Genomic DNA, 18,577 nt, shown 5'->3' on the forward strand with positions numbered 1-18,577 from the left:
CATGGAAATCGGTTCAGATTTTGATATAACTCTCATATATATATATCGATCGATTTTCACTCCTAGAGCCACTGCAAGCGCATATCGGGAGGCTTTAAACAGCTCACTGTTTCAGATTTCAGCGAAATTCGGTAATAAATGCAGCTTTTGTGGGTTTCAGTCCCTTAATCGGTCTAAATGGCAGCTTCTTTTATAGGCTCAATACTCTATATCGAGTGATCGGTCGGTATGGCAGCTATATCCAAATGTGGTCCGATCTGGACCACATTTGACAGGAATGGGTAGGGATCTACCAGAACTCACTATGCCAATTTTCATCGAAATCGAGTAATAAATTGAAGTTTTATGGCCCTAATACCCCGTATCGGCCGAACGGTCGATCTGGTCTTTCAGAACTTACTGTGCCAAATTTCATCGAAATCGGACGAAAAAATTACCAATTTATTGCCTCAATACTTTAAGTCTGGAGATCGATCTATACAGTGGCTATATATAACTAAATTCCTTTAAATTCCCGTTTGGGGAAGGGGAGGACCCCCAGAATCTTGATCCCCAAAGTGGATATCAATTTTGTGCTCTACTCCCAAATACCATGTATTAGAGCCCCATATTGCCAAGGTCGGTAAATATGTCCGATTTAGGGGTATTTTGGGGGTAGGCGGACTCGGCTTTAAAAATAGGGCCTCTTACCAAATTTCCCCGCTATTTCTTAATGGGAGGTTCGAGGGAAAACTTTAATTTTTGGGGTTGTTTTTAAATCCATCAAATATTTAGGATGAAATTTAATACCGCTTAGGTTCACTTCTACTTCTTAGATCCTATAGCTGCCCCCATTCCACTGGCAGATTGATTTTTAACTTAATAATCATTTCTCCTCTTTTGCAATAAGCAATCACAACATTCATTAACCGTTAACACAAACCTTAGTCGTTGTTACACTACCATCTTCATTTCTAGCATTGCCAACAACCTAAGTGTAATAACGGCGCTATTTCTATACACAAAGCACCCTGTTCTGAAGATTTCGTTAAGTTTGCAAGTTGTTGTTGCTTTTCACACAGCTGTTACTGACAGCTGTCACTTCTTTCATTATCAAGGCATAAAATTCCTCTTCATATCGCGATTTACTCCAATTTTATTATTAAAAAATCCTTTTGTATTCATTTAAACAAATTATCCAAAGACTGCAACAACAAGAATTATGTAATTGCAACAACAACCAACAAAAATAAGGCAACCAAAATACCAAAGTAAGAAGGAATGAAGCGTTTTTCCTCAGGCCAAAGAAATTCAACTCAAAACGCATTAGAAACTTGAATAAGCTTGCTTGCTTGTGTTATTTCTTGGAGAGGTGTTGGTGGAAAAACATTGGCGGAAGCAGAAGAGTCTCTTTATCTAAAACGACAGACGATATCACTGCCTCAAAGGCACCAAATTTTTAGAGCAGCTTCTCCTCCACAAGGCATAACAACAAAATGACTGATGAAACCCCAGAGCAGGCGGCTGGAGTAACAACACCTACTACCAGCAATGGTACACCCATTGCCTCAGAAGAAGAGGGGGCTGTCAGTTTTCCTCTACCTCCACCAGCAGCAGCAAATCAAACACCTCATCTGGGCATCCTAAGCAGCGGAGGCTTTAGTCTACTATGTCCCGGTGTGGATTTCACAGAGATTTCCTTCAAAGAGGTTTGAGCTCTAGCATAGTTTGCGTTGTAGAATTTGTTTTTATCTTTTTGATTTGCAGAAAGTTGGCCATGGCTCTTATGGTGTGGTCTACAAAGCCTTTTGGCGTGATCGTTTTGTGGCTGTTAAGGAATTCGGCCCCAAGGCCGAACAAAAAGCCATTGAAACTGAAGTCAAACAATTGTCCCGCGTTCAACATCAAAATATCATTTCCCTATATGGTATTGCTTTGAATCAAATGTCGACATACTTGATAATGGAATATGCAGAAGGTGGTTCTTTGTATGATTTTCTGCATGGCAAAGTGAAGCCGTATTATTCAAAGGCTCATGCCATGAGTTGGGCGCGACAATGTGCCGAGGTAAGTGTGAGGAGCAATAGTGCTAGGGCGGAGGGGTTGGGGACGTTTTGTGACTTTTTTTTTCAGATGCTTATAAAATTCGATAGATAAGAACGAATGTCGAGGCATTTGTTGAAGAGTTGTTTTTGTTTATGCACACTTGGTGACGTTCACCGCTGTTAGGGGACTTCCCCGTGGGGTCTACGATTAAATGCAGAGAGTTTTGATAAAAATATAGTTATGTCTACTTATAGCAAACGAGCAGAGTTATATTTACGGATTTTAAGCGAAACAACATGTAGCGATACATAGTTTTCCGAGAGTATCTAAGTGATAAGAACATTTCAGATAAAGTCTTTCGCAGCTATGCGCTTCGTTGGGAAAAGTTTATGGAAAGCCAATCAATACAACCACAACTACCGTTGTACAAGTGCAAGAGTGCGATATCCATACTTTAAGATGTCTCCATCTTATGCATCTTAAATGAAGCAGCATGAGGATAAATGAACTAAATCAGGCGATTAGCAAGTTAGACGATAATCAACAGAGAAAATAATGGTTGGAGCTATCAGAGCGTGCAATTCAAACTCAGGTGGTAAACTGTGGTGGACAGTTTATCTATTAACAACCCGCTGATAAACAGAAGCCAAGCCGCGATAACCTTCAATGAAAATAAGATCAAATTTTTCGAGCATCCAGCATTCTAAGCAAGCCAACAGCCAGCCAGCGAAGGACCACAGCTATTCGGAGCCAAATATGTAGTCAAAGTCTTTAGGAGGGTCAAGCCATCAAAATATGTTGTCGTTGTAGCCACATTTGCATTTGTAGGTAGGCTTGTCAAGCTCGTCCCGGTCCATATAACCCATCACCTCGGGAACTTGATGACCACCATGTCATACGAGCATTATAGGACACTCAGTATTTGAACAAGAGCCGAAGCCGCCTGGCCTCCGGCTGAGGCTCTCCACTCGATACCGCTGATTGTCCACGAGTGCTGTTGCAGCTACTCCGTATGGAGCATTCCACTATCCGTGAGCTGTAGATACGCCTGGTAAGCTTTTCGCGATAAAGAAAGACACCACACAGTTTGGAGCTCAACGGATATTAGCCCCGATGGGAGCGTCATGAAGTAACTATAAGTTCCATATGATTTTGACCTCTGATCTCCAATTTGTGTGGTGTTCATCGTTATCACCAAAAACTTAGATAGGAGCGAGCTACCGAATGCATCTCACGGCAATTTGTTCTATAGACCGGAACAAGTTTGCTCCCTGGAGCTTGACGAGGATAGCTACTACGATAAACTGACAGCCGTTTGTACGTACCGGATTGACTCGATGGATTCCTTCATCGGCAGGGGCTGCCGCCTCAGTGTACAATAACAACAATCTGGCTACAAAAACAACATCAACCCTGTCGGAAGATCAATGCTAATGCTCAAGCATTAAATTTCAAATATCTAACGGACAACCTAAGTCTATATATCTCAACCTTAGTAACACCTGGGGTGAAAAAAGTATCCACCTCGTTTCTCAATTCAGTTTCCCTGTGTGCACAGGGGAGTCGTGCAAACAGATCTCTACTATCCTCTATCGCAATGACACTTGAGACGCTATTCTTAGCCAGCTTTTATTGCTCCCTTTATTTAAATGGTCAATCACATTACACTCTTTGATGACGTCATCGAGTCCGATCACCACATATCACTCGAAGACAAAATTGATTGTGAACTAAATGTGTCGCCAGTCACACACAGGGAGTTCCCCAAGGCGGATGATATGTCCATCCAGACGGCAAAGAAATCGTATCATATGAGGACGATTGTACGATGATGGTATCAGGCTCCCTCCACCCATTGATCACATCTGCGATAGATTAAACGTCTACCTCAACGAACTTGCCGCTTATTTTGCTGTAAGAGATTTGAAGATATCTGCCACCAAATCTTCAAACACATTGTCCACAAATACGTGTGAGGTGAATAATGAGCTGAATGTGATAGACGATGGAGAAACGATTCTGATCACCAAGTATCGCAAAACACTTCGAGTCACAAGTAAAATAGAAACAAGGTCCTCAAATCACTTGCCGGCAGCACTGGGGGTGCTGACAAAGAAACCTTGTTGACCACCTACAAGGCACTTGGACGGTCTGTGGTAAGTTATGCAGCGCCAGTGTGATCTCGTCAGCTCTGTGACACGCAGTGGAACAATATTTGTCTGAATGCCGCTCTTCGAACTGCAAAGACAACAACAACAAATACATAAGACATAATTACATGCTGTCTAAGCAATACCTTCTAGGCTGTTATGGCAGAGATCATCCAAATCACCATCAAGAAGTCTTTGGGTGCATCTAGATGATCTAAAGCGGTTCAGCGCTACAAGACAGAACTTCTAGATCAAGCGGCATATCAGGCAGGTCTAGACAACATTCATGCAGAATGCAGAATAGCTTGCGGGTGAAAGTGGTCCTTGGAGAAAGACCGCCACCCATTGCACCTTAGAAATTAAATTCTCCCGGAAACCAGAGTAGTTCTGGCTCAGTTACGATTCAGCAGATGACGCGACCTCAACTTCTACAGAACAAGGATTACGCCAACGTGCAGGATGCGTGTTCCGATTGTGACCTGGGACCACACGACACACGTCACCTATTTAACTGCCCAGCCAGACTTACTCGAGTCAGATCCAGATCCCTCTGAACACACCCCACCTAAGGCGCAGAATTCCTGGATGTGAATATTCAGCTGAACCAAGCAGATGTTAGATACACACTGCTACAACCACAACAACGATGAACTTCGACAGCCTCTTCTCATTGTCAGCCCATACTTCTCCAATCTGCGGTAAAGCAAGAACCATAAAACAAGGTCCTCAAGACGTTAGTCGGCAGCACTTGGTCTATGAACAAAGAAAACTGCGAAGTTTGATGTTCTTAAAAAATTTAACGAAATTTAATGTTTGCAGAAATTTTTGACAAAATTTAAAAAAAATCGTAGATATCAATTTTTAACCAAATTTTGGTCCCGGAAAATTTCATAGAAAGTTGACTTGTATTAAAAAAATTGATAAAATTTTAATTATCACCAAAATCTGTATAAAACGGAATTTTTCAATTTTCGCCCCAATATAGATTTTTGTGCTTTGCTACACCTTGACAATGCCCAACTTTGAATATAATTTATATTCGTATTTAACTCTCAAATATCTTTTATGGAAATCCCATATTGTCCCGTTCGGTATACATGTCCATTTGAGGCATAATTTTGTGGTGGGGCGATCCGCCTGGGAATAAAGCCAAAATTTGTAAATAAGTTTCGTATTCTACTCTCAAGTACCTTTCGTTTGAGTCCCATATTGCTCCGTTCGGTATACATGTCCCTTTGAGGCATTATTTTGTGGTGGGGCGACCAGACGACCAGTTTCGTTTTCTACTCTCAAGCACCTTTCGTTTGAATCCCATTTTGGTCCATTTGGCCGACATGGCCGTTTGGGTGTGTTTTTTTGGGGTGGGTTGGGCCCCCCTGACAATTCACCCCAAATTTTTGTATACGTTTTGCATTCTACTTTCAATTATCTTTCATTTGATACCCATATTGCCCCAAACGGTAAACATGTCATTTTTGGGCGGTTTTTGTGAGTGGGCGGTACACCCGACGCATGGGGTGAAATTGTTATATCAAGTTTGTACAAATGCAAATTTTGCCCATGAACATTCCACTAAGGAACAGGGGCAAACTTCTCACATATCAATGAGTGCGGTCCGATTAAAGTTTAAGCTCAATGATGAGGGGCCTCCCTTTTAAAGCCAAGTTTGAACGGCGTGCCGCAGTGCGACACCTCTTTGGAGAGAAGTTTTACACGGCATAGTACCTCACAAATGTTGCATTAGGAGGGGAAAACCACCACTGAAAATTTTTTCTGATGGTCTCGCCAGGATTCGAACCTAGGCGTTCAGCGTCGTAGGCGGACATGCTAACCTCTGCGCTACGGTTCCCTCCATCAAGTTTGTACTCTACTCTTAAATACCTTTCATTTGATGTCCATATTGTCCCAATCGGTAAACATGTCCGTTTGGGTGGGTTTTGGGGTAGGGCCTTCCCCACGGCTGTTTGACCCCAAAGTTGTATACCAATTTGGTGTTTTTGGGTTACTATAAGAGGGCATACACAATTTCGCTTAAATCGATGCACCCATCTCCGAGATCTGGTGGTTTTGAAAAAATCCGCCCCCATCTCGGATATTACAAAATGAAGTACCCTATATTCACCGGGGGTCCAAAATCGGTCTACGAAATTTGTTCATAGAATATTTGCCTTTTTATACCCTCCACCATAAGATGGGGGGTATACTAATTTCGTCATTCTGATTGTAACTACTCGAAATATTCGTCTGAGACCCCATAAAGTACATATATTCTTGATCGTCGTGAAATTTTATGTCGATCTAGCCATGTCCGTCCGTCCTTCCGTCCGCCTGTCTGTCGAAAGCACGCTAACTTCCGAAGGAGTAAAGCTAGCCGCTTGAAATTTTGCACAAATACTTCTTATTGGTGTAGGTCGGTTGGTATTGTAAATGGGCCATATCGGTCCATGTTTTGATATAGCTGTCATATAAACCGATCTTGGGTCTTGAATTCTTGAGCCTCTAGAGGGCGCAATTCTCATCCGATTTGAATGAATTTTGGCACGACGTGTTTTGTTATGTTATCCAACAACTGTGCCAAGTATGGTTCAAATCGGTCCATAACCTGATATAGATGCCATATAAACCGATCTGGGGTCTTGACTTCTTGAGCCTCTAGAGTGCGCAATTCTTATCCGATTGGAATGAAAATTTGCACGACGTGTTTTGTTACGATATCCAACAACTGTGCCAAATATGGTTCAAATCGGTTCATAACCTGATAAAGCTGTCATATAAACAGATCTGGGGACTTGACTTCTTGAGCTTCTAGAGGGCGCAATTCCTATCCGATTGGTATGAAATTTTGCACGACGTGTTTTGTTATGATATCCAACAACTGTGCCAAGTATGGTTCAAATCGGTCCATAAACTTATATAGCTGTCATATAAACCGATCTTGGGTCTTGACTTCTTGAGCCTCTAGAGGGCGCAATTCCTATCCGATTTGGCTGAAATTTCGCAAGACGTTTTTTATTGTTACTTTCAACAACTATGTTAAATAAAGTACAAGTCGGTTCATATCCTGATATAGATGCATTATAAACCGATCTGGGATCTTGACTTCTTGAGCCTCTAGAGGACGCAATTATTATCCGATTTGCCTGAAATTTTGTTCGACGGATTCTCTCATGACCATTAACATACGTGTTTATTATGGTCTGAATCGGTCTATAGCCCGATACAGCTCCCATATAGATCGATCTCTCTATTTTACTTCTTGAGCCTCCAAAGGGCGCAATTCTTATTCGAATTGGCTGACATTTTACACAGGTCTCCAACATATAATTTAATTGTGGTTCAAACCGGACCATATCTTGATATCGCTCTAATAGCAGAGCAAATATTTTCTTATATCCTGTTTTGCCTAAGAAGAGATGCCGGAAAAGAACTCGACAAATGCGATCCATGGTGGAGGGTATATGAGATTCGGCCCGTCCGAACTTAGCACGCTTTTACTTGTTTGGATTGTCTTAGACAATTTTGTAAAAATTTTAAATTGATTTCAGATTAATTTGATTTTCACAGAAATTTTCGTCAAAGTTAGACTTTGTTGAGGGACACCCCAATATGCGCACGATGTTTTTAAAGAGAAAAAAAAGCAAAAAAAAAAAAATTGTCGTGGAGGTCCCCTATTTAGAGGCCTTTACGCCTGCGTGGCGGCCAAACGTCCACGTCACACTCCCTACTCCTAATGCCTTCCTGCGACAGGAGGAGTTGGGATTAACTTGGGCACACCGTTCGGCAGACCAGCGACAACAATGTTGGACTTGTGGTCTGCCATGCGCAAGTTTTGTTTAATTTTTATTATTGCCCCACTTTGGAATGGTCAATCACTGGATCCCATTCTTACAGGCTGAGGGAAGCGGTGTTTATTTCACGGCGGCTTCCCCGGGTGAACGTTAGAGAGCTGGAGGCTGCCTCTTTAGATGTGGCCAATGGCTAACCCCCAGCTCCGCGAGGGAACCTACTGAAAGATTGCAGACCTGATACAAGTGATTTCAGGATTTATGAAAAACATCCATATCCAAGAGGATGTGTTTTAAGCACCCACAATCACAGCATCAGGCAGGCCACCGCAGCAGGGTTACCAGTACCTAGAAAAAGGGGAAAGGAATAAATGTTAAAAAATCCAGAGGTGGACAATTGTTGCCACTAGGTTGTCCAAATTAGGGGAACTCTCCCAATTGGTTTTGGAAAGCGGAAGCTACGCCACCATCTAAGAGAGCTCCCTTAGGTAGGCCAGGCTTGACCATTTTTGTTATGGTATTTGATTTGATTCCATCTACCTCCCACTTAGGAAGAAATCTGTGCTTGTGTGCTAGTGCTAGGGTGCTAGTAGCTAGGGCGAAAGATGATAGGATGGGACCTCCCCTAAATAGGCGGAGAAGCCTAGCCGGTGCGAGTAATTTTTGGCCGCAAATAGGGGCCTCATAACAATTTTCATAGAAAATTTCCAAAAAAAACTAATTTTCATGGAATAAAATTGGAGAAATTTGAATTTTCATAAAAAAAAAAAATTCATCGCAATTTGGTTTTAATTCGGCACTGAAAATTTGTCGAAATTTAATTTCTATACAAAAATTCATTGAAATCGGATTTTCATAAAAAAATCTCGTCCCCGTTCAATTTTCATAGAAACCTGGTCATGATTGGATTTAAAAAAAAAAAAAAATGTATGAAATTTTTTTATTTTCAAATTTTTTGATTTTCATACAAAAATCAGCTGACCCGGCCCAGCTCCGTTGCGCCTTCTTTATAGTATATCGTTTGGCTAATAGTTTAACAATGTAAGTCCTTTATCTGAACCCCATATGATGTTTTTGTTTTTTTGGGAAGAGGCGGCCCCCAAATAACTTGGTCCCATATTTGGATATCAGATTCGAATTCTACACTCAAATACCTTTTTAGGGGTGTTTTGGGGCTTGGGGTGGTCCCCCTAGCACTTGGTCCGACAAATGGATACCAGATACGTTTTCTTATCCTCAATACCTTTCAGTTGAGTCCCATATTGTCGTTGATAGGTCTAAATATATGTTTGGTAGGTTTTAGGGTGGGGCGGCCCCCCCTAGGTACCCCATCCGAAATTTGGACACCACATTTTTGGTTTTAGTTTACTAAAAGAGAGCACACAACATTTCGCTTAAATTGCACCACCCATCTCTGAGATCTGGCGTTTCTGAAAATTAGGGTAAGGGGGAGGGTCCGCCCCCCCTTCAGATACCAAAAAATGTAGTACCCTATTTTCAACACGGGATCATTATGCACCATCTGTGAAAAATTCAAGAAAATCGGTTCAGCCGTTTCTGAGTCTATAAGGAACACACACACCCCCCCCCCCCCAAGATTTGCTCTGCTATTAGAGCGATATCTAGATATGGTCCGGTTCGGACCACAATTAAATTATATGTTGGAGACCTATGTAAGATGTCAGCCAATTCGAATTGCGCCCTTTGGGGGCTCAAAAAGTAAAATAGAGAGATCGATTTATATAGGAGCTGCATCAGGCTATAGACCGATTCAGACCATAATAAACACTTATCTTGATGGTCATGAGAGGATCCGTCGTTCAAAATTTCAGGCAAATTGGATAACAATAGCGACCTCTAGAGGCTCAAGAAGTCAAGATCCCAGATCAGTTTAATGGCAGCTATATTAGGTTATGAAACGATATCAGCCTTATTTGGCACAGTTGTTGAAAGTCATAATAAAATACGTCATGGAAAATTTCAGCCAAATCGGATAGGAATTGTGACCTCTAGAAGCTCAAGAAGTCAAGTCCCCAGATCGGTTTATATGACAACTATATCAGGTTATAGAACGATTTGAACCATGTTCGCACAGTCGTTAGATATCATAACAAAATACTTCGTGCAAAATTTCATTCAAATCAGATAAGAATTGCGCCCTCTAGAGGTTCAAGAAGTCAAGACCCAAGATCGGTTTAATGGCAGCTATATCAGGTTATGGACCGATTTAAACCATACTTGGCACAGTTGTTGGATATCGCAACAAAACACGTATTGCAAAATTTTATTCAAATCGGATAAGAATTGCGCCTTCTAGAGGCCCAAGAAGTCAGGACCCAAGATCGGTTAATTTGGCAGCTATATCAGGTTATGGACCGATTTGAACCATACTTGGCACAGTTGTTGGATATCGCAACAAAACACGTAGTGCAAAATTTTATTCAAATCGGATAGGAATTACGCCCTCTAGAGGCTCAAGAAGTCAAGACCCCAGAAAGGTTTATATGGCAGCTATATCAGGTTATGGACCGATTTAAACCATACTTGGCACAGTTGTTGGATATCGGATCGGTTTATATGGCAGCTATATCAAAACATGGTCCGATATGGCCCATTTACAATCGCAACCGATTTACACTAATAGGAAGTATTTGTGCAAAATATCAAGCAGCTAGCTTTACTCCTTCGAAAGTTAGTGTGGTTTCAACAGACAGACGGACGAAATTGGGTTTTGGTTGAAAATTTCCTGGAAATTTGTTTTTGATAGAAAATCAAGTCAAAATTGTTTTTATTGTTTTTTTTTTTTTTTTTTTTTTTGAAAAATTCATTCACCCTCTCCATTCGTTTCTTCTTCCTAGGGTGTCGCCTATCTACATGCCATGAAACCCAAGCCTTTGATACATCGTGATTTGAAACCACTCAACCTTTTGCTCACCAATAAAGGACGTCATTTGAAAATTTGTGATTTCGGCACTGTGGCCGATAAGTCAACGCTTATGACCAACAATAAGGGCTCGGCAGCTTGGATGGCACCAGAAGTATTTGAAGGCTCCAAATATACCGAAAAATGTGATATTTTCAGTTGGGGTATAGTACTGTGGGAGGTGTTATCACGCCAAAAACCCTTTAAGGATGTGGACAACACCTACTCGATTATGTGGAAGATACACAAAGGTGAAAGGCCGCCCATAGTTACTGAATGGCCGGAGCCCATACAAAATCTAATGACTTCATGTTGGGCCACTAAGCCCGACTTAAGGCCTTCCATGCAGTTGGTGGTGGAAGACATGCATAAATTGGTACAGGCCTATCCAGGTGCTGATGAGCCATTGGAATATGAATTTAAAAACCAACAGGTAGGGCCAAAACAGGAAGCTTTTTATATATTTTCTTTCTAAAATAGTGTTTTTCTTTATAGATTGTCAGCCCCAATGTTAATGGCACCAATGGAGATAGTTATGTCTTAGATTTTAGTGATTACAGCAATTCATCCAGTTATGGCACCTCCAATACCCAAGTAACCCGTCCCACCACTGAGGATAGTGGTGATAGCAGCAACAGTAACCGTTCCTCATCTGCCACTCCCACCAATCCATTCTTGCCACATGCTCATATTGATTCAATACGCTGGGATGTTATTCCGGAAGAATCCGAATGTTCTACAAATCATTCAGATGATCCAGCTGATAATGCTGTTGCTGAACCCTTCAATTTGTCTACCTCAGAAGAATCGAAGAAACGTTATGAGACCATACGCAGCAATATGCTGGAAAATGCTCATGTACCAATGGCTCCCTTGGGAATTGATGTGGATCCTGTAAGTCTAAAGATTTTCATAAAATGTTGGCTGCTTCTTAACCTGCTTTTGTTTTGTTGCAGAATGCTTGGGTACTTGAAAACAATGGTGATGTTGCAAGCAATGTGGGTAAGTTGAAAACGTTCCAAGCATTTTGTATTGGCCAACTGATAGCGAACGAAACAACGGGAGTAGTTTATCAAAAGTCTAACAATCACCAAAAGGGAAAGTGTTTTGGAAAAATGAACTTCCATTGCTCCTTGAAAAATGTGAAATTTTCGTAAGAAATATCATGCCTTTCGTTTGTTTGACCTGGCAATTGTTCGCAGTTCTCATTTATATCTCACATTTCGACAATTTGGTGAGGATACCTGCTACGGTCCCAAAGATTTGAGAATTTTGTTAATGTCTTTTGCCGTATTGTGATTGCAGCAACGAGAAAAGGCTTTTGAGGGTCACCCTTTGGATCTTCAAAGATTTTGAAGTTGCTACTCCTTCACAAGCCTGCCAAGTCCTGTAGATAGATGGATAAAGCGGTTACCATATACACTACAGTAGGGATGGAGAGATCTTAGACAGCCCTTAGGGAACTCGCGGTTTGACTATACGGGGCTTCGACTTCGCTTTTCTAACTTCTTCTTATGACTTTAGACGGCACATGTAGTTCACAATCCACTTCTTCGGAAGATCAGATTCAATGGCGTCATTGAAGGCTGTTGATGTTGATGTAACAATGTGTTGTTCTGTTAAGTATACAGACCTAGGAACTCTGGGAGTAAGTTGTCACCCTTTGGATCTTCAAATATTTTTAAGTTGCTACTCCTTAACAAGCCTGCCAAGTCTTGTAGATAAATGTTTGTCCATTCGCATAGCCCATTGATGTTATTCCCTCCAGGATAAAGTAATCACCATATCCACGACAATAGGTTTGGCTGGAGCTTGGACACTCCTTGAGGAACTTCCGGTTTGACTTTACGGAGCTTCGACTTCGCTTTTCTAACTTCTTCGACCTCTTCAGAAGATCAGATTCAATGGCGTCATTGAAGGCTGTTGATGTTAATGTAACAGTGTGTTGTTCTGTTAAGTATACAGACCTAGGAGCTCTGGGAGTAAGTTGTCACCCTTTGGATCTCCAAATATTTTTAAGTTGCTACTGCTTAACAAGCCTGCCAAGTCTTGTAGATAAATGTTTGTCCATTCGCACAGCCCATTGATGTTATTCCCTCCAGGATAAAGTAATCACCATATCCACGACAATAGGTATGGCGGGAGCTTGGACACTCCTTGAGGAACTTGCGGTTTGACTATACGGGGCCTCGACTACGCTTTTCTAACTTCTTCGTATGACTTTAGACGGCACATGTAGTTCACAATCCACCTCTTCAGAAAATCAGATTCAATGGCGTCATTGAAGGCTGTTGATGATGATGTAACAGTGTGTTGTTCTGTTAAGTATACAGACCTAGGAACTCTGGGAGTAAGTTGTCACCCTTTGAATCTTCAGAGATTTTTAAGTTGCTACTCCTTAACAAGCCTGCCAAGTCCTGTAGATACATGTTAATCCATTCTCACAGCCGATCGATGTTATTCCCTCCAGGATAAAGCAATCACCATATCCACTACAGTAGGGATGGAGAGAGCTTAGACAGCCCTTAGGGAACTCGCAGTTTGACTATACGGGGCTTCGACTTCGTTTTTCTAACTTCTTCGCATGACTTTAGACGGCCGGCACATGTAGCTCACAATCAAGTAAGTTGAGGGCGTCCAGAGAGATCTGGTTTAAAGTCGAGTAGGATTGGCTTGGCTGTTGAACAGGTGGCCTCAATCCTAGCTCAGTGGGATTTGGGGCGGCTGCAAGTGCCGAACGCAATTAAGTCAAAACTACTCTGATTTGCCGATGGGGGCTAACTTCTTCAAGTGCAATAGGTGCTAAAATATCTCCAAGGACTGCTGTCACTTGGGAGCTCTTCAGCGCGTCTGCTTTTGTGAATGCTATCTCTCTTTTGTAGCGCTGAACTTCACGCTATAGATTATGTAGATTCAATCTGGTGTCTCTGGGCGGTGGATGCCTATCCACAAGAAGGTGAATGAGATGGTCTTCGCGATAGCAGTCCTGTAGATACTACTTAGGCAACCTGTATTTGTGCCTTCGCTCAGGCAGGATATATGTCTTCCGATGGAGGTGGTCCACATGAGAACTGAGGAGACAGCCCGTTGCAGTACGTAGGGCAGCATTTTAACAGGTCTGAATGTTATTCCACTGCATGTCGCCCAGCTGGCAAGTTCACCTCGGATCGGCGCTGCATAGTTTACCACTGGCCGGCAAATAGCTTGGTATAGTGTCGATAAAGTTTCTTTAACAGCACCCCAAGCGACTTGAGGACCTGGTTCCTATTTCTGACCTTGTCACAAATTGCAGTGATATGTGCAGAAGATCTATAAAGGCTGTCAAAGATGACAGTTGGTGGTCGGAATTCGTTCGCATTCGACTATCAGTTTAAACTCCTAATGCAAATCCCCTGACGAAGAAGTGAACAGTGTGGCTGGAGATTTAGTGGCGGACATCTTGAAATTTCTAACAGCAAAATTAACGGCAAGATCAGCGAGTTCAATCTCAGACAGATATCATCAACATCATCAATGAAGGGGCCCGAAGCCATGATTAACGGCCCGCCTAATATACGATCTCGATGCCGTCTGGAGGGTGTGGTACAGGGCAGAGATAGAAGTTCAATAGCACCGGAGATATCACCCCGCCTTGGGGAACAACTTGTTTCACTCTACGGGGCTCCGACTTCTTATCTCTAAATTCAACAAACGAATGGCAATCAAACAGATGATTTTTTGAACCAATTTTTAGACCCGGCGGGAGGGATGTGTCAGTTATGTCCTCCAAACACGTGTTATGAAGCCTTTCGAGAGGGATAAAGCCATAAGGACCGTCCTATCGTATGGCGTACAAAGCAGTCGTCGTCCAAGCTCCGGCTAGGCTTAAGAAGTCACTCAAGTGTTGTTGTTGTAGCAGTGCGTTATACACTGAGTCGGCAGCCCTTGCCGATGAAGAACTTCATCGCGTCAATCCGGTACATACAACGGGCTGCTATGGGCGCGTCACTCAAGTGTCTTGGCTACTGGCTCTAAAAGGGAGTTCAGTCTGTAAGACTCTCTCTCATATGAGTCCTTTCTAGCCCAAAGTAGCAGCATCACTCTGACATCATTGTTGCTATTGTAGTAGAAGCATATTTGCGTGTGGAGGTAGCAATCCTCGTCAAGCTCCGATAGGTGAGCAAGTTAGTTTCGGCCCTTGGGAACGTTCGCCGCGGGCACGTTATAGCCATTGGGTATTTAAAGGCGGCAATACTGCTGTTGTTGCGCTATGCATCTTCTGGAATTCATACTGATGATCGGCTGGTTGAAAGAATGATTTCCAGCTGGGTAGGGGTAGCATCTCAAGTGGCTTTGTGTTGGAGAATAGGAAAGTGAGAGAGTAAGACTCTCCTTGGTCCGCATGTTACCTACTGATTTCAGAACAGGGCTCAACCGACCCATTTTCCATATCTCAGGTATAACTGGAGAGGATATGGAGAGATTGAGGGTATCTGTCAGGTATTTGATTCCTATTAACAGATGTTTGGACTTCTTATGCATTCCTCAGAGATGCATCTGCTAGATCGCCAAGATCGAAGAAAAACCGCCTTATAGAAAGCCTTTGACCTTGTAGGCCCGTAGATGAGCAGAGCAAGTGTTTGATCGTCTAATCCTCATACTCATCAATACGGCCTTCGCATTGGTCATAATGCAATAATCCCTTGTAAAGCGTATTGCACAGTGTCCGTTTATAACTCCTGTAATGTGACTTAAGAGCTTATTATCAAAGACCAGCAGTTTCTAAGCAGTTCGGCATCCCTATACTGACTTCCAGTTCGTCTCCGTTTCCGTCACCATCTACCCAATACCATGTTCCCAGCACAGAATAGCTATAACCACCACACGGGCTGAAACCTTGTGTTCCGATATGTGTGGTGTTCATCATTATTACGAGAAGCTTAGCTGGAAGCTATCTACCGGGCGCGTCCACAAGTTGCGGATAGTGGAATGCTTCATACGGAGTAAATGCAATTGCATTTCCGGACAAACATCAGTATCGAGAGGAAAGTCTCAGTGAGAGTCCGGGCGGCATAGACGCTATCTTAAACTGAGTGACTATGATGCAAGATATGACAAGGCGAGTTATTGGCGCCTTTAAATAACCAATGGTCATAAAGTTCCCGCCGCGATCGGTCCTATGGACCGGAACGAGCTTGCTCGCCTATACGAGCTTGACTAGGGTCGCTACCTTCACATGCAAATATGCGTCTACTACAACAACAACAACAACAACCCTGTTCAATAGTTTGACAAATGACACGTATGCTGGAACGTCGATTAGTTTGTTCTCACTGGAGGAGCCCTTCCTGGCTGAGGAGGAGCCCCCATCCTCTACCAACACATCATGCGCCTTCCACTCTTCCCCTGAAGAGTAATCGAATAGCGAAGATCCTTTCTCATATCGTTCTGGGAGGAAAGAAATAGAAAGTCTGAGACTCTTATCTGTCTACCCACTGCTTCCATTGTTTCCAAAAGAGAGAGCCTATGAGAGACTTAACTGTCAACCATATTTTAATGCTTCTGCTTATGTTCACCGACCAACTTGCTAATCTCCTGGTTAAGTTCATGTTTCCTTATGTTGCTAAGATTTATTCGGTAAAGCTCATCACGTTCATCCGATAATCTCACTACTTCGGCGTAAAAATTTGATCTCATGATAAGTATTCGATCGACCGATGGTTGAGCGAAGAACCTTCTGTGCACTGCAAACATCAGCATGATTCCTTAAGCCTAACTAGTCTTCTATCTTCTAGTTTACGTGAATTTGGTGCTTAGATACTATGAGGTCATTCGGTCGCTAGAGCTCTATGATTATGGGAAAGAGGTCTGAGGCGAAGGTAAAAATAGTGCGCCATGTCTTGAAGTTTGTCGTACCTGTGCTGGCTATAGTGATGTTAGGCGAACTTGAACAAGCCCCAACAATTTTGTTCGGGTACGTAATTTATGGTGTAGAAACTGAAGTGTCCAATTGTACTCCCAATGCATTGCTTCTTTAGTCGTCCATTGGATTCTCCCATGAATAGGCAGTTTTCGCCTTCGTGCAGTGCTCCAAATCAGGCAAATGATCGCAAGTTGCAATCATTCCTAATCCTGTCCTTACAGAGGATGCTGTAGTCGTTTTTGTTGTAAAGTCTGGAGTTGTTGCTTAACTTTGACTAAACGATTATGTAACGTAACGATGATGTAGTGGGCTGGGGAGGTGGTGTATTGAATGTCGGAAACGATGACGACGTATTTGCTGGGATGGTAGTAAAGTACTCTGCTACATATGCTGCCCCAGTCATAATTACCGCTTGCGCCTGAAAAGTTATTCCTACTGCTAAAGTGGCCACTGCTGCCATTACACTAGGCCGAGGCTCGCCGGCACATTGTGCACGTATGCAGATGTCATTTTGATCAGAATCATCGTTTGTGTCCGAAAAGTTGCCTTCGGTTGAGTGTCTGTTGTTCGCTATTGTTGATGATAATTGGGCCTTCATCCTGCAAGGAATTTGGGTTGCTGGGAATATGGGTTTGATGTGGTGAAGGCGTTGTCGTTGAGAGCAGGACTGCCTGTTCCGTGCATCAGGGCCCCTAAGGGTCTGTCCCAGTCTTTCCTGTTGTTGAGGCCTGAACAGTTGTAGGTTTTCCCTATGTGGAATTTAGGGTCTGTCCCTATGTGGCATCTAGGGTCTGTCTGTCCCTAAGGGTCTGTCCCTAAGGGTCTGTCCCTAAGGGTCTGTGCCTAAGGGTCTGTCCCAGTCTTTCCTGTTGTTGAGGCCTGAACAGTTGTAGGTTTTCCCTATGGGGCATCATCCGTCGCATTCATTGCACTTAGCCTTAAAAAACTGAGCAGGTGTTGTCGTTGTTTCGTTCCAGGGTTAGCTGACGTCGTTGCTGGAAAGGTGGTTTTAGTTGGCTGATCATTGTGTTTCTGCCTTCGTTTGTTGATGCTCATGGGCGAAGGTGATTTTTTCTCTAATGAGAATTGTTTTGCGTCTACATGACTCAGACTCCAGTCTTAGAAAGCTTCGATTGTGCATTCTTGTTGTTGTTGTAACCACATTTTCATGTACAGGTGACGATCCTTTTAGGTGAGTGAGCTCGTTCCGGTCCAAAGGACCGATCGCCGCGGTAGCAATGTGGCCGTTAGTTATTTATAGGTGGCCACTAGTTACATATCGGTCATCGTAGGCACTCAGTATTTGTGCCAGAGCCAGTGCCACCCGACCACGCACTGAGACTCTCCGCTCGATACCGCCGACTGTCCGCGACTGCCGTTGCAGCTACTCCGTATGGAGCATTTCACTATCCGCAACCTGTGGACGCGCCCGGTAGCTTGCAGCTAAGCTTCTCGTGACAGCAATAAACACCACACAGATCGGACCTGAATGTTCCAGCGTGTGTGGTGCTTTCAGCTAGCTATTCCGTGCCAGCGGATGGGTGGAGGTGATTTTCTCTCTAATGAGAATTGTTTTGCGTCTACATGACTCACACTCCAGTCCCCAGACCTAGAAAGCCCCGATTGTGCGTTCTTCTAGTAAAATTGCGCTAACAAGCATACACCTCACCAGTGTGTTGTCTCTGGTCAAGAAGAGTTCAGATGGTAACCCATCGGCTCCTGCTGCATTTCTGTTTTTCGTCCTGGTTACCGCTAATCTGACCTCATTGTGACCAGGCGGTCCCGGTAACCG

The 18,577-nt window shown here is 43.0% G+C and overlaps 1 protein-coding gene across 1 annotated transcript in view; it reads left to right on the top strand.

The window, feature by feature from the left end:
* The first annotated feature begins 1,475 nt into the window (after positions 1 to 1,475).
* The window catches only part of LOC106086787 (mitogen-activated protein kinase kinase kinase 7), a 95,761-nt gene continuing 78,659 nt past the window's right edge, over positions 1,476 to 18,577 (top strand). Inside the window, exons 1-5 of the mRNA XM_059367364.1 lie at positions 1,476 to 1,688; positions 1,747 to 2,046; positions 10,819 to 11,316; positions 11,379 to 11,777; positions 15,459 to 15,473. Coding sequence (XP_059223347.1) covers positions 1,476 to 1,688; positions 1,747 to 2,046; positions 10,819 to 11,316; positions 11,379 to 11,777; positions 15,459 to 15,473 — 1,425 coding nt within the window. The remainder of the gene's footprint in view (positions 1,689 to 1,746; positions 2,047 to 10,818; positions 11,317 to 11,378; positions 11,778 to 15,458; positions 15,474 to 18,577) is intronic.

Source organism: Stomoxys calcitrans, chromosome 4, assembly GCF_963082655.1.
Source record: "Stomoxys calcitrans chromosome 4, idStoCalc2.1, whole genome shotgun sequence".
In the NCBI taxonomy this organism is placed as follows: domain Eukaryota; kingdom Metazoa; phylum Arthropoda; class Insecta; order Diptera; family Muscidae; genus Stomoxys; species Stomoxys calcitrans.